Source organism: Falco naumanni, chromosome 11 (assembly GCF_017639655.2).
Source record: "Falco naumanni isolate bFalNau1 chromosome 11, bFalNau1.pat, whole genome shotgun sequence".
Classification (NCBI taxonomy): domain Eukaryota; kingdom Metazoa; phylum Chordata; class Aves; order Falconiformes; family Falconidae; genus Falco; species Falco naumanni.
Window position 1 is genome coordinate 33468311 of NC_054064.1, and position 15965 is coordinate 33484275.

Consider the following 15965-nt stretch of genomic DNA (forward strand, 5'->3'; position numbering starts at 1 on the left):
CTTAAAGGAGATGGCGCTGCCTTTTTTTGGTTGTTTTTTTTTTTTTTTTGGATGAATTGGCTCATCTCTAGTTCTGATTCATGGATTCAATGGTTTCAAGGTCAGATTTTGTTCTGACCTGTGTAGCACAGGCTGTAAAATTTCACCCAGTTAGGCTGTAACAAAGTCGGTAATTTATGTTTGTCTAAACATATTCCAATCTTTATATAGTGGTGTCTTGGTTGTTGTTTTTAAATGACTTGAGCAAGTCATCATCGAGGTTTTTCAGCTTGAATAAGTAACAAAATTGATGATAATTATTTCCAAATGTCCTCTTGGGCTAAGCCAAGTGGTTTCAAAATTATTCACTCAACCACTTGGTGATTTTGTTGGAAAAATCTGTCTTATTTGTTAACCTAACAAGAAATGAATCCTTTGGCCAGGCTTGGCCAGAAAATGCCCATGTGTTCCGCATGTGAGCTCCAATTAATTTTTTTGTTTCACATACGCACTTCACAGAGGTTTCAAAATGGTATTTTTGCTATGCAAAAAGAATGGGAATTGCACAAAATGGCTACCACTGAAATCCCAGCTAGTGGCAAAGGAGAAAGGGAGGTGGCACATCCATTCTGGAGCAAAACAAGGAATTAATTGGAAAATAGTACGCAAGTACTTCAGATGTTACCTCTTTACATCACAAAAATATTTGAAGATCGGTGGTCAGCTGTCTGGCCAGCTATTCCATAATTTGGGATGTTTGTTTAAAGAAACAGTGGCCTGGTGACAAAGTGACCGATCCCAGGCCATTGGTGCTGTATGGCCCCTGAGCATTTTGGGTGGCAGTGAAACCATTAACTAACCATACAGAATTATTTTTTTTTTTTTTTTTCACTTTAAAAGTTCTCCGGAACATGTGCTGCAGGAAATTTTCATCACCTTTTTGTTTAAGCTGCCTCCACAGTATGTTACAATTGAATGTTAATGGTTCTATTGACATCCTGTTGTGTCTGAAGGAGGCATGTGTGATTTCCAAAGCAAACATCTGCACGTTGAGTCTGGCCCCTCTGAGAGCCATTTTCCTGCTGCACAGAAATGTTGTCCGGCAGAGCGAGGAGAGAAGGGACGCGTTCTGCCAAGACAGAAGAATTTCAATCCTCTTTACGGCTATTCAGTTTTCTCCATCCTGGACGTACGTCCTCTTAGTCAGACAATTGAAAAATGATTTAGCTCAGAGCTTACGCGCCGGCCGGCGGAAGGGCTGACGGGCTCGGCCACAGCCCTTGCTGTTCCCACCGCTGGCGTGTCGTCCCCGGGAGCCGGGCAGCAGCGGTCTGTCCCCTTCGTGTGAGAGGAGTGCTTCTTGGGATGAGCTGACCAGCTCTCTGCGCTCTTCCCGAAATAAAAGGAAAGGAGAGGAAATCTCCACCAGCGCCAGCTCCGCAGCAAAACGCGGTGCCTGCTTTGGCAGAGTAGAGCAGAAATGCTGAAATGTTCATAAAGAGAGGCAGGACCGTGAAAGAGTTCAGAGTAGGTACAAACTACGCACCGTGGTAAAATACACCTAGAGGTCGGACTTGGCTCCGTAAGAGCAGTGACATTCGTAAGAGCGGTGACATTCGGCGTTGGGACAGCTGCTCGGCTGGGGCGCGCTGGCGTTTTCACAGCTGCCAGCCACACGTGTGCCTCCCCTGGGGTCACGGCAGCGTTGCCATCAGTGCACCAGCCTTGTCCATGGTCACCAGCGGGTCCGACCCCAGACACAGCAAGCTCTCTCAGTGCAGTTAGGGTAGAGGCAATGGTGGTCTAAAATGCCCCTCTTGCACTAGCAGCTGGTAAGAAGCATCTCTCGGTGGGATGTTCTGCCTTCAAAGTGATGGCTCACCCTGGCTCCTGCAGGGCAAGGCTAGTCCGGACCAGGCATCGGCAGGGATATTTAAAGGCACGCATGCAGCATGGGATGGGGTTGGCAGCTCCGTCGCTGAGTTTTCCTCTGGCTCCCGCTTTTAGTTAAACTTTCATCCAAGGTTTGATTGCAGACATCAACCTAGCCCAACGTTGCAGGTGCAGCTGTGGGTATCAGATGATTATGTCTGCGATCAAGACCGTGCTGGTTTGGGGACTTGCTCTGGGGGTGGGTATTTGGCTTGTAAAAGTCATGTATTTACAGCATCTGAACTTTTTAGACGGCAGCCTGCTCCTAGTCATTCCCTGGCCTTAAGTGTGCGCGTTCCTGTGTTCCTCAGGTGGGGTTCATTGACTACATCGTCCATCCACTCTGGGAGACGTGGGCTGACCTGGTGCAGCCCGATGCCCAGGACATCCTGGACACGCTGGAGGACAACAGGAACTGGTACCAGAGCATGATACCTCAGAGCCCATCTCCTCCACTGGAGGAGCGGGGCAGGGACTGTCAGAGCCTGATGGAAAAGTTCCAGTTTGAACTGACGCTGGAGGAGGAGGATTCAGATGGGCCGGAGAAGGACGGCGAGAGCATCAGCTACTTCAGCAATACAAAGACACTCTGCGTGGCCGACCCAGGGGAAGAGGATTCACAGAGGGAGGCGAACATAGAAATCGTGACAGAAGATACGTCTCCTGTCGACACATAATGTCCTGTCGCTGTGTGAGTGGATTTTAAACACTTGATGAGCGCGCGGGCAGTCTCACGGGCTAGCCTGCAGCCTGGGTCTGAGGCCTGTGTCTGACATGGGCTGAAAGATCTTCCCAGCTACTTGAGATTGGAGTCAGGGTTAAAGATCGTGTAGTGAATGATTGCTCAGGAAATTAACAGGTGATTTACATTGTGGTTTAAGCCTTGTCAGCTGAGAGCATTGTCCTGTCCTGGAGCTGGCTTGGGTCATGACTGAAGAGTAAACGACACACAACTGAGAGATTTTATACTGTTAGTTTTGGAATTTATACCAGTTAGACTGATAGAAACTACTGATTAATAACTCTCCATATAAAACCTGTCCACCTGACCACCTGTCTGCAGACCTGTGTGCCTTCTTTGTAAACACTTTCATGTCTTTTCAAGAGTCTATTAATTAAATACACGGAGTTTAGTATAAAAAGCAACACAAAGTGTTTCAAAATTGACAGATACTTTTTTGATTCTTCCTGTTACAAGAAGCAGTCTTCCTTTTTTTCATGGGCAATACCTGTCACTTTATTGCAGTTAATCACTTTTACAGACTAAATAGAAGGGAAACCCTCTTTTGCATTATCGCACCTTTAATCGTCATCTTAACACCCCAGGCGACCCATTTAAAGTCACTTCATGCCATCGTGCACCATCTCTGTTCGCTTGCTAGGAATAACAGTATTTTTTCCTCAATGGGGTTTTATTTTTGTCGTGCGCAGGATAGAGGGTAGTTTGTTTCCATGGCACAGCACAGTACATATATAAGTAACGTGATAAGGCAGCGTGTGACGCGCGTTCCCCCTCGGCAGCTCCTTGGCTCAGTGGAATTTGCACGCTCAGATATTTGTGTTTCTCTCGCCTATCGTTCACGTTTCCTAGGGTTAGGTCCACCGTCCTCCTCCTGCACTGCCTTGAGCTCTAACACCTCCATTACTGTTTATAACAGTGTATTTATTACGTAATGTATATACTGTAATGTTTTGTAAGTTATTAATTTATATGAATTAACATTGCCTGTCGGCGGCAATGTTAATTGTGTAGAAAACTCGGAATAAGAGTTGCCTTTTTTTCTTGTAACCTTTTGTATTGCGTAAAATACAAGAACCTGAACATAGCTGAAGAGACAGACGCAACCCAGGAAGGGCATTTGGGTGGCTGCCGCCTGCGGGGGGGGATGGGGGGGGTGGGGGGGTGGTGTGAGCTCGATGACCAGACCCCAGGGCAGCGGGCGGTCGGTTGGAAGTGCTGAAAACCTAGAGGGGGGTGGGGGTGGGGGTGGGGGGTGGGACCAGAGAAAAGAAACCCCCATGGACAGGCCGGCTTTTAAATGTCACGTTCCAATTTCTGAACAACCCAATGTGAATTTCTATGACAAAAATGTGAACTGATGTAATAATTGTGCTGTGAAACTTCTTCTGACAAAGCTTGTCCGGCATCGTGAGCGGTGTCAATCTCAGTTTGTAAAATATGTTTCAAGCTTTTGGTCCAACTTGTGACTAACTAGTTAATGAAATAGCACAGTTGTGCATGATCAATGGGTTTGTATGTCTGTTGAACACTGCATTGTTCCAGGTGGTTATTTTATTGTTTCCAAAAGTTTCACACAATGTATGTTATAGTATTATATATTGTGTTCAGATGCATTCTTAAGAGATTTTTATATGAAGTGAATAAATGAAAGCATGACCCTGGCTGTTGTTTTTGGTGCTGCTGTTGTTAGCAGGGTGGCGCGGGCTGTACCGACGAAGGCGGCTGCGCTACCAGCACCGGGGCAGCGATAGCAGTGGACCCGCGGGTGCCAAAACCCAGCGGACACGGGGAACCCTTCTCTTACGGACGGAAAAGAAGGGTTTCTGCGGCTGGAGGGCACGGCCACCCGCTCCATCGTTCTGGCTGCGAGACCTTCATCTTCCTGAGCGGCAGCTGGCGGCGGAGCGGGGACCGGTGCTGGTGGCAGCGGCGACAGGAAGGCAGTGCAGACAGGAAGGCAATGGTCGCGCAGCCTGCGCCCGGCACAGGGCGACACCGGGGCCAGCTCGCGGGATGCTTTCATGTCCCCGCCTGACCCAAAACAACTGACTTTCCAGTAAAAACAACATCCTGCCGGCCAGCAGCAGGAGGGCGAGGGGGCGGTGGGGACACTGTGCCACTCTCGCTGCGGGTGATGCCGGGGGAGCTGGCGGTGCTGGAGACCCTGCTGCAGCATGGCGTGGGGCTCCACAGGCTCCGAGATGAGGCTTCAGCCTCGGCTGGCCGGGGTGGGCAGCTGACACCTCAGCTGGGTGCGCTGGGCTGGAAGCAGGGGCAGCCCCGTGCCCGCCACCACGACGCTTTGCTGTGGCAGCTGCGTCCGGCGCTGTGCCCGCGGCTCCAGGGGACGTGTGGGATGGGAAGCGGGTTATCGGGCTGAAAAACCATTTGCAGCTCTGGGTGGAGGAAAGCGGCCAGCAGGGACGGACAGCAAAGCGCTGCAGCTGTGGGTGAGCCACCAGCCCCACCGGGCATGCTGGGGGGAGGCGGTGTGCCCAGGGGCAAGGTGCTGTGCCCTGGCCCCCTCCCCTCTGCCTGCGCCCCCCTCTGCACGCCTCCGCTCGCTTTCCCTTCCAGTGACCTAGTTCTGCCAGGCAGCGGCTTCATTAGTACATGCAAACGTGGTGGTGCTGCTCTGGCGCTGAAATAACAGCCGCCTTTCACTTCTCCTTCTCAGCAGCAGCAGAGAGAATGCTCCGATGGCAGCTGTGTTGCCAGATAACCCAAATCCTTTTTGTTTCCCTTCCATTTTGGGGTGGGAAATCCCAGTTCAGGTGCAGGGCGGCTTGCTGGCGCCGTTTTTCCTCCTCTCCTCGGGGGATGAGGACACCTCTTGGCTCTGCTTTCCTGGCCTCCCATCCAAACCTGCCACCGGCCCCGAGCACCCTGTGGGGTTCGCGTGGTTTCCTTCAGCATCCAAAGCACGTCCGTCCGTGTGGCGGCAGCAATGCGGTGCTTCCTCCTCGTTAGCGGATGGACGGTGCTGATGGGTGCCTGCGCCCCCTCCCCAGTGTTCCCGCTGCGGGTGTAGCTGTGCTGCCTCCGGTGACCCCCCAGCAGGTCCTGGCTGCGCCCGAAGGGGCTGGGAATACATTTGGGGGGTGTATTTGCTGCTCAGATATCTGGGGGAAGCAGGATGAGAAACAACCTGCAGGAAGACGGGGTGCAGAAATGTGTCTTTCCGGAGAGGGGGTGGCTCCCAGGTCTGCAACTGGGGCACGCGACCAGCTGTGCAACCAGCCGTGCATGGAACTGCAGCTTGCAACCAGGGAATGCAACCGGCCTGCGCAGCCCAGGCGTGCGCTGGGGTGTGCAACACCCACTGGGGCTGGGCCAGGAGGGGCTGGGATGTGTGCGGGGTCCATGGTGCAGAACCCCAGCCCAGCCGGATGGGCTTGGGACCTCCAGCCTTGGGGCTGTGAGAGGAGGATGCACACACTGTCCCCTCCTTGCCACCAGTGTTAATGATGGCTGGTGCCAGCAGCCCCGTCTTCAGCAGCGGCCGAGTGGCAGCCGTCCTCCAGGGCACAGTTTCCCCCTGAGGCCAGGGAGCTGGGGTTGCAGCGGGGATTTCCACCAGCCGTAAACCTTCCCCCGGGCATCAGTCCTGGGGACGAGCCGCACCTGGGGCACAGGGACAAGGGTCCCGCAGAGCCCCTGCTGCTGCCAGGAAACTTCTGACCCAGAGGTCGGCATTGTTAATAGAAACCATGATGCAAATAAATCAAATAATAAACCCACCCTGTTGCTTTTTCCCATGGTGCGCAGGCACTGTCTGCTCTCCTGGGTGTGAGGGCTGGGTTTCCTTCTTCTTTTTCCCCCCTGGTCCATAGGAGTCAGGGATGAACACGTGCGTTCCCCCCGGCACGCCAGCGGCTGCAAGCCGGTGCTGCGGCCCTGAGCCACGCGCAGAGCTCCCTGCCAGGGAAAAGCACTGAAGGAATCTTGGGTTTCTTCTGAAGAAACACTTTGAGGACGCAGATTTCTCATCTGAGTAATGACACTCAGTGGCAGCTTTCTGCCAAGCCATCAGGCCAGCGTCTGTGGGTGTCCCGTGCCCCCCACTGCAGGCCTGGATGGGGACAGGGACACAGGTTCCTGCGCTGGGGCCACCAGATGCCAAGCACCAGGATGGCTGGTGCCACCGCCGTCCCCTCTGGTTTGCATACGTAGCAAAACCCCCTTCAGGACGGTGCTTATTGTAACGGGGGCTGGGCGCCTGGTTGCTGAATGCTCTGCTGGCCTTGCAGCCCCCCCGAGGTTTGCGCCACGTTCTCATGGGGGTGCCCCATGCCCCTGAGCACCCTGTGGGCCACCGCGCTGTGTCCCTCCGGGCGCCAGCCAGCAGCACGGAGCATTTTCCAAGTTGCAAACCAGCCGTAAGGATTTGCAAAGTGCTGGAAGTGGTTTGCTGGCTGAGGAGATTTAGGTGCCACTGGCTTAGAGTTCCCCTAAAAGTCCTAGAGATGAAAAAAAAGAAATGAAAAACTGAAGTGCTGACAGTTTTGTCATAAAAAACAGGAAGGAGCTGAGGGCTGGCCCACAAAGCACAGATTTTATCGAGTCTGTGGTGCTGGAACAAAGCCCGAGGGCTCACGGCACCGGTGGCCCCTTGCGAAGGGGAGGTGGGTGAACTGGCCTGGTGGTGGGGACACCGCTGGGATCCCTGGGCTGTCCAGGAAGGACAGGGCAGGTTGTGGCCCAGCTGATGCAATTTAAGATGCTTTAGATGTTTTAGCTCTCTCGAACATCCCTCTTAGGGTGACACAAGGAGCCTGTCCCCAGGGGCTCCCCGTCCCCGAGGGCTCCCAGCCCTTGTTCCTGCTGCACAAGTTTCTGGTCTATTGAGGCTATTTCTGCCACCCTGGTCAGATGCCATCACCGCTTCTGTCTGTCTGCTGAGAAGATGGAGAGGGGATCTTACCAATGCATGCAAATATCTTAAAGGAGAGCATCAGGGGGATGGGACTGGCTCTTTCCAGTGGTGCCCAGTGATGGGACAAGGGGCAACGGGCACAAACCGCAACACGAGAAGTCCCACCTGAATATGAGGAAGAACTTCTTCACGGGGAGGGTGGCAGAGCCCCGGGCCGGGCTGCCCAGGGGGGCTGGGGGGTCTCATCCCCGGAGACACTCAAACCCGCCGGGACGCGGCTCTGTGCGGCTGCTCGGTGAGCCCCTGCGCCAGCCGCGGTGGGGGGCTGGGTGGTCTGCAGAGCTGCCTTCCCACCCCACCATGCTGTGATGCTGCTATTGCAGTGCTGCAGGGGGTTGGGGACTGCAAAGCTCCGACCATGGGGCTGAGGGAGGCGCCCCTGTTGTGGGGGCAGGACAGGCTCTCCTGGGACGGGGTTGTGTTACGGGGTTGCCAACACACTGTGGAGCTGGACGCAGCTTGTGCTGACAGCGCCGTTACGCTGCCTTTGCTCACGGCAGCTGGTCCGGCTGCAGATTGTCACCGTGTTGGGGGGCTGCAGGAGTGCTGGTGAAAGGCTGACCCATGGGGGACAGCGGGACAGGCCCAGGGACGTCCTCACCCCCACGGCAAGCTCCTCATTGCAGAGAGAAGACTGCTGCAATAAAAATAAAATATAATAATAATAATACATATTGCAGAACAGACATACCCACAGGAGGGGTCACTGCTGGCAGTAGGTCCTGCTGTGGGTCCCACATGGAGTCCCCAGATCCCACGGGTCCCCCCCACCCCTGTTGCTGGTATTTGAAGCAGCTTGGGATGGGCCCAAGCAGAGGATTTCAGTTACATGAAATAGTTTTATTTTTACCTTTGACACCTTCCCGCTGCGCTGCTTGGGATGGGCCCTGCTCTGGCCAGGCATCACACCGCGCTCTGGGGAGCACCCTGCCGTGGGTCGGGGTGCAGCACGGCACGGAGGGCGCAGCGTGATGCAGCTCGGGTGCACCGAGCCAGCCGCTTTCCGGGGCGCACCAGCTGGACTGAGCAGGGGGCCACCACCACGCTGCAGGCGGGTCTCAGCCTGGGACACCGGCAGGGCCAGGGAGCCATCCCCAGGGAGCCCACTGCCAGCTCCATCCTGCCTGTGCACGGCTGCCCGCACAGCTGCACAGCACCATCCTGCCCACGCATGGCTGCCTGCACAGCCGCACAGCACCATCCTGCCCGTGCACGGCTGCCCGCACAGCTGCACAGCACCATCCTGCCTGTGCAGTCTGCCCGCACAGCTGCACAGCACCATCCTGCCTGTGCAGTCTGCCTGCACAGCTGCACAGCACCATCCTGCCCACGCACGGCTGCCCGCACAGCTGCACAGCACCATCCTGCCTGTGCAGTCTGCCTGCACAGCTGCACAGCACCATCCTGCCCACGCATGGCTGCCCGCACAGCTGCACAGCACCATCCTGCCCACGCACGGCTGCCCGCACAGCCGCACAGCACCATCCTGCCCACGCACGGCTGCCTGCACAGCTGCACAGCACCATCCTGCCCACGCATGGCTGCCCGCACAGCTGCACAGCACCATCCTGCCCACGCACGGCTGCCCGCACAGCTGCACGGCACCATCCTGCCCACGCACGGCTGCCTGCACAGCTGCACAGCACCATCCTGCCTGTGCAGGCTGCCCGCACAGCTGCACAGCACCATCCTGCCCATGCACGGCTGCCCGCACAGCCGCACAGCACCATCCTGCCTGTGCATGGCTGCCTGCACAGCTGCACAGCACCATCCTGCCTGTGCAGGCTGCCCGCACAGCTGCACAGCACCATCCTGCCCATGCATGGCTGCCCGCACAGCTGCACGGCACCATCCTGCCCACGCACGGCTGCCCGCACAGCTGCACAGCACCATCCTGCCTGTGCAGGCTGCCCGCACAGCTGCACAGCACCATCCTGCCCATGCATGGCTGCCCGCACAGCTGCACGGCACCATCCTGCCTGTGCATGGCTGCCTGCACAGCTGCACAGCACCATCCTGCCTGTGCATGGCTGCCTGCACAGCTGCACAGCTCCATCTGCCGAGGTCCCAGGCCACTGCACAGCACAGCGCGCAGGGCAGGACACTGCACAGCCGGCGTGTGCACAGCAGGGATGTCCACTGTGGGGGACACAGCTCGGACACATGGCAGGGACATGCGCTGCAGGGACACACACAGGTGGGGTCCGGCACAGCTGGAGCCATGCACAGCTGGACACTCAGGCAGCTGGAGTGGTTCATGGCAGAGCCCCAAACAGCTAAAGACAAGTCCAGCTGCAGTCCCACACAGCCAAGGCCGTACACAGCTGGATAGATGCACAGCTGGGGCTGTACACATCTGGAAGGGTGCATGGCTGGGGCCTCCGTGCACCTGGATCCTTGCACAGCTGGAGCCTGAGCACAGCTGATGCTTGAGCACAGCTGGAACCACAGAGCTGGAACCCCACACAGCTGGAGGCAGCTGTTCTGGGCCTGCTCTGGGGTTCTCACCTTTGAGGACCCTCTGCCTTTTCTGCCACTTTGCACAGATGTTTCCCAGCGCCATCCCCTGCCCCCTCCCTGCTCCGACATGCTCCAGCATCTCTCACTCTTGCCCCACAGGGGCTCACAGTTCTGTGTTCACTGTGCTGATGTGCAAGCACAGCTGGTGTGATACAGGCCGACCTGTCTGACCATCGCTCAGCCATGGCCCCACTTCCATAAATAACAATTTTTTTTCCAGCTTATTCAGCTGAGCCATTTGGGTTGAAACCTTCCACCCCACCAAAAAAAAAAAAAATAAAAAAAAAATCAGCCTGAGGCAGGCAGCTGTCAGCAGCAGTGTGAGGAGTGGTGCCCAGTTGCGCTGCTGGGGAGCAGGATGTGCCCCCCGAGGGTGCCTGGGCAGCAGCACCACTGGCCGAGCTGCACCCACCCGCATGGGGCTTTGCCGGACCCCATGGGTTGGGCTGCTTTGCCCCCGAGGAGCCAGCGGAGCCTCGTTGCTCCCAGGCGGTGCAAGTCTGCTCCTGCATGGTCAAGGCAGTTGGGTTTTTTTTAAAACGATTTGAAGTTAATAAGCCATCGTGCCTAGAGGGAAAAAACGTGTTTGAAATATTGTTGGATTTGGACCAGCACAAAAATTCCCAGTTTATCTTCCACTGGGGCTTCCCACTGCAGGCAGCGGCATGGGCAGGCGGGTGGGGGGCACCCGGGGCTGTCACCCACTGCCCCCAGCACAGCGGGGAGAAGCCCCCCGAGCTGGCACTGGAGCAGAAAGCAGGTGCTAGGCAGTGTGGCTTCAGCTCGCTTTTATTTTGCTTTGCTGCAGATGACAGGTAATCCCGGCCTTGTGCTTTGATATTTTTTCCCCTTGCTAATTGACACTCTAATTAAGCTCATGCTTAAACTACAGGGAAGAGGGGAACGACGCAGGAGCTGGGAGCCTGCTTTTATTTGTTCTCACGTCTAATGAGGGAACAGTATCCAAACACGAGATACTTTTGAAATACCCACAGCTGACACTGCTCCTATAGAATTTATTTTATATTCAAAAGCTGACACTCCCTTCACCCCCCTGTGCGCTGCTGGGCCCCACCTTGCACCCTTGGGGTGCAGCACTTCAAATGCCATGAGTGTTTCTTTGGGCAGAACTGAGTGAAATGCTATTTTGGGGGCTCCCCCTTCCCTATGCCCACTGGCTGCAATGTGGGGCGGTGGGGTGCCCCCACCAGCCAGGAGCCAGGTGCCAGGGTGCAGCGCTGACCCCCCACCCAGTCTGGGGGGCACGTGGGGAGGCCGTTCCCAGCCTGCAAATGTGCTTGGCACTGGTGCCTTCAGTGATCAAATATTTAATAATTATTAGGAATTAATAGTTTAGGACTTTAATATTGGGTTTGATAATATTTGGGAGCAGGTGTGTGGTGAAGTGGGGCTGCTGGCTGCCAAACCCCACACCTGTGGGGTGCACGAGGCTTTTTCAGCGCCGTTGAATTCCTTCTTGCTTGCAAAAAAAAAAAAAAGGCAGCATTAACAATATTCCCTCGGCCGTCTCTTTTCTGGACAGGGCAGTGGGGGTGGGGGGGCAGCCAGGCCCTGTCCCCACCCCGCCTGGGCAGGTGGCTGGAGCATCCCCAGGGCAGCCCCCAGCTGCGCCTCATCCCTGCCGGGTGTGGTGCTGAGGTGCTGGGGCAGCTGATTAGCCTGATAAGCCCTTGATTAGCAGGGCTGGGGGTGGGGGTTGGGTTGCTGGGAGGAAGAGGAAGCAGAGGAAGGTGGGCAGGTGGCTCTCCTGCCTTGGCAGAGGTGGGTTTTGGTGGCTGGTGCTGGTGAATGGGCATCTCCGAGGGCGGTGTGAGGGGCAGCGATGGGGGCTGAGCCCCAGTGGGGGGGTGGGGGGGGGGGTGTGTTCCCAGCCTGCTCTTACACCCCAGGGCATAGCCTCATTACCTCTGCTTACATGATAGTTATTAAACAAGGCAGAGCTGGCTCTGGCAGTGTCAAATCGCTCTGTGAGTGCCTGCTGCGCCTCGGCTCTGCCAGCACCCCTGTGCCACTGGGGCACCCTGCTCGGCACGGTGTGAGTTCTGGGGGGCACTGAGCAGGGCTGCTGGCTGGGGTTGGGGGGGTGCTGCCCCCCATGCCCTGCTCGTGCCTGGTGATGGAGGTGGTCGGTCCCACAAGTTGCCCCGTTTGGTTTCGGGGAGCACCTCCCTGTTTCCAGCCCTGCTGTGACTTGTGCCGTGGCTGTGGCTGGGGGGGGTTGCTTCGCTGGGGATGGTTCGAGGTTCAGTGGGATGCTGCTGTGGTGGTGCTCAGCCTGGACTAGGTGCTTTGGGGGGTGCTTAGCAGGGCGTGGGGCATTTTGCAGGGTGCTTCTTGAGGGCTGGCTGTGGTCGCCTGTCCCCCAGGGCCGTTTCCCTGTGTGCCAGTGGGGACAAGCGGCAGGCGGGGGGGCATGGGCGCAGCCTGCGCTGCTGCTCACCGGTGAGCTTCCACGGAAGCCTTGCTCCCCCCTGTACCCCGAGGACAGCCTGGCACGCCGAGTCTCCCTTTAAACACACGATAAGCTCATTTTCCCCAGCGCTGTGGGGGACCCCGTGCGGCTCTCTGCCCTCTCCAGGCATGTGTCCCATGGGTGAGGGTTCGCTCCTGTGTCCCTTGTCCCTCTCCTCGGAGCAGCACGCCGAGATGGAAGGGGCTCGGCGTCTCCTTGTGTGTGGGGAAAACAGGGGATGAATAGAGCAAAAACCTAATAGAGCAGAAGGTAACGGGCTTTATTGTGGAGTGAGGAGCAGCTGCATCCCGAAGGGGGCCGGTGCCTGGGGGATGTGGGTGGGTGCTGCTCCTCTCCTCCCCGCAGCCCTGCCAGCCTTCGGTCCCGGTGCTCCCGGCCGGGGTGGTGGCAGTGAGCTCGCCGAGGGGGGCAGGGAGGGATGGGGACCACCCGGGGGCTGGCAGGGCCGGTTCCCATGGGATCCCGGTGCTGGCCCAGCCCTGGTCCTGCCGGGGGACTGCAGATGCACGTGCAATGCTCTGGCCACACACAACACGATGCAGGGTGGTGGGGCGCGGTAGAATCCTGGGTGCAGCCTCTTCTGGCACAGCTTTGCAGGTGGCCACGTTTCTAGGGCCATGCAGGGGCATTTGGTGCTCCGGATCTGGCTGATGTGCCTCTGCGCCCACCTGAGCTCACTGGAGGCTTGGGCATGGTGGTCCTGGTGGGACCCTGCATCTCCCAGCCCCCTTCCCTGGTAGGGAGAAGCCTTTTGAACAAGGAATCTTGTCAATATGGCACTTTATCAGAGTCCGAGCGGCAGCCTCTGCAAGGGTTTGGGTTTGTCTTTAGCTGTCCTAGAGCAACGCATGCACGTCCACGTTCGTTGTGACGCTCCTGCATCCCAGGACTTCTAACCTCCAGCAAACGCACACCAACCTCCGGCACCCTGCAGGGAAGATGTGAGTTTTGTAAGGGAAGAGGCAAACGGTTGAACTTTGGAAAGTCCGTTCTGCAGGGGATGGGGGAGAATTCCCCAGCGCTGTGCAGCGCCAGGAGCCATCGGTGGTGAGACTGCCAGGGAGTCTGGTGTCACCCATGGCATTTCCACCAGGAGCAGATAAAGGACAAACTTATTTTCAGTAAAGGTTTAATTCTGGTTTAGCGAAAGGGTTGCGGAGCCACGAACGCAGAGATGTAAACAATCCACCGGCTGCCCGTTAATGCCGGGGGATTTGCCAGGGCCAGCTCCCGCGCGGGACGAGGCTGGCGGATTGGAGTTTTATTTAGCAAATCCCCATCCACATCCATGCTGCGCCCCGCGCTCTGCACCCGCCCTGGGGCACTGTGTCCCCGGCCAGCCAGGGGACAAGCTGGGCTCCTCCGCTCCTGCGGTGCCTGTCACATGTACCTAAAGCATGACTCTGCTCAGATATGAGTAATGCACTCTGGTGATTAATTTTCTGCCTTTTTTTTATTATTTTTTTTTTAATTTTGTCTGTTGATGTTTGCCTGCAGCTGCCTAAATGCATATCCTTCAGGAGCTGCCTGAGATTTCCAGCACTTTTGCTGAGAAATGTCCATGTGTCCACTAAAGTGGTTGGAAATTGTTTGGGAATCCATAAATAGGAATTTTACCTTGAAACGAGAAGGGCTCATTGGCACGCTGCCCTCTCCAGGGAGACGGGTGTGCGCTAGCAGTGAGCCGGCTCTCCCTGTGCCTCCCAGCTCTGGGAAGAGCAGGGAGCAGCCCTGTGGTGGTGTTGGCATGGGGTTAATTTTGCCCTCAGGAAGACGAGTTTCGGTCTTGCCACATGGCAGGGATTATTTCATAAGGCCGAGACGCCCCGCAGAGCCAAGCGAGGCTGGAGCTGCGCCATGCTTAGCCCCAACCCGTGAGTTTCCCGCGCGCGCGGTGCGTGCCAGCACCACGTGGAGCCTGCTGGAACTCGGGGGAATTTGGTGAAAATAATTTATTTGCCCTTCACCCAGCTTGGGGAGGGGGTTCGCAGGGGAGACTACAGCTCTTCTCGCTGGTTCAAGGCCTGCAAGCCCCGCCGAGGAGCAGCGGGAGGTGGGTTGCCAGCTCTTTCCCGGCTGGAAGCGGAGCCGCCTGGCTCCGGTGGCGCCGTGTCCTGCTGTCTGGATTTCAGAGCAGGAGTGTTATTCCGGTGTGTCCCAGAGGGATTTGGGCACAGCAGGTGTGTGCGCATCACCTGGGCATCCTGCCATGTGTGCCAGCCTGGGTCCTCGGTGCGGCTTGGGGCAGAGCGGCGCAGTGTTTGGCATGTTGCGCTCGCCCTGGGATTACAGACGGATTTCCAGCAGGCACTGGGCACCCTTCCCCGCAAGCCCGCTGCCTGTGCTGAAAGTGCTGGCAGCTGAGGCAGGTCGTAGGGGCTCCTTGCAGGGATTAAACCAGCCATCTGCTAAATAATCCCGGGCGGGCGGTGGGGTTCTGGCCGGCTGGGATGGGTGGGGGCTGTAGCTGGGGACACTTTGGTCCTGGGGACACTTGGTGCCGGAGACTTGGTTGTGGTGTTGGAGCTCATTGCCCCATTGGTGCATCTAAATTCTTGGAGGTGCTTGGCTTTTGGATTTTTTAACGGAGGGGAAATGGGATATATATATTATTTTTTTTAATGGGGGAAAATGGGATATATATATATTTTTTTAACAGGAAAAACAATGCAGGTATTGCTCTCCCTGCTTGTGAGCAAGGTGAAGTCTTAAGAAATGTACCTGGTGACTGAGATGGTCTTAAAGATGGTGACGCAGGGTGAGAGGTAGAAGTTAAGCCCCTGCCACACATACGAGGTGCCAGGGCAGGCTGGTTGTGCCCCACCAGAGCGGAGGTGGGGAGGCAGCTCCTCTGTGCATGCAGGGTGGTGCTGGTGTCCGTAATCCCCGTCCTTGCTGGGTGCTGAGCTGCGGTGGTGGCCGCAGGGATGGTCCCACATGCCTGGGTCCCCTCGCCCCGGGCTGGGGCTGTCCCTGCTGTCCCGCGCAGCAATGGATGCTGTTTCGGGTGAGCGCATCCCTGCTCGCAGCTGTGCGCGGGGGCTACTTCACTATGTGTGTAAGGGGCTTGAATGCATCTTCCCTGCCAGCAAAAGAAAATCATATAGCCAGACTTTGGGAGGTGGTTTAAAGCTGGTTTTGCCAGAACCAGTTTTGTATCTTGTGTATTTATGGGGTGATCCTAGCAGCGTCCTGGGTTACTCCAGCGCTGGCATTGCCAGTGCCCCCCAGCCACGCTCCCTCTGCCCTCGTAGCAGCTCTGAGAAATGGTGAGCTCAAGCTGGTGAGGTTTGCACATCCATCGGGGGGGCTGGCTGGTGCGTGGCAAGGCTCTGTGCTGCGGGGGCTGGCAGAGAGAAAAG

At 56.7% G+C, this 15965-nt stretch overlaps 2 protein-coding genes across 5 annotated transcripts in view; both read left to right on the forward strand.

Moving 5' to 3' along the window:
• Positions 1–4314, forward strand: part of PDE4B (phosphodiesterase 4B) — a 216344-nt gene extending 212030 nt beyond the window's left edge. For all 4 annotated transcript variants that reach the window (XM_040610287.1, XM_040610288.1, XM_040610289.1 and 1 more), the window contains one exon: positions 2223–4314. In XM_040610287.1, the coding sequence (XP_040466221.1) occupies positions 2223–2588 (366 nt within the window). In that variant the 3' untranslated portion in view covers positions 2589–4314. The remainder of the gene's footprint in view (positions 1–2222) is intronic.
• Positions 4315–11840: 7526 nt separating this feature from the next.
• The window catches only part of SGIP1 (SH3GL interacting endocytic adaptor 1), a 63621-nt gene continuing 59496 nt past the window's right edge, over positions 11841–15965 (forward strand). Inside the window, exon 1 of the mRNA XM_040610386.1 lies at positions 11841–11891. The gene's annotated coding sequence lies outside the window, so the exon portion shown is untranslated. The remainder of the gene's footprint in view (positions 11892–15965) is intronic.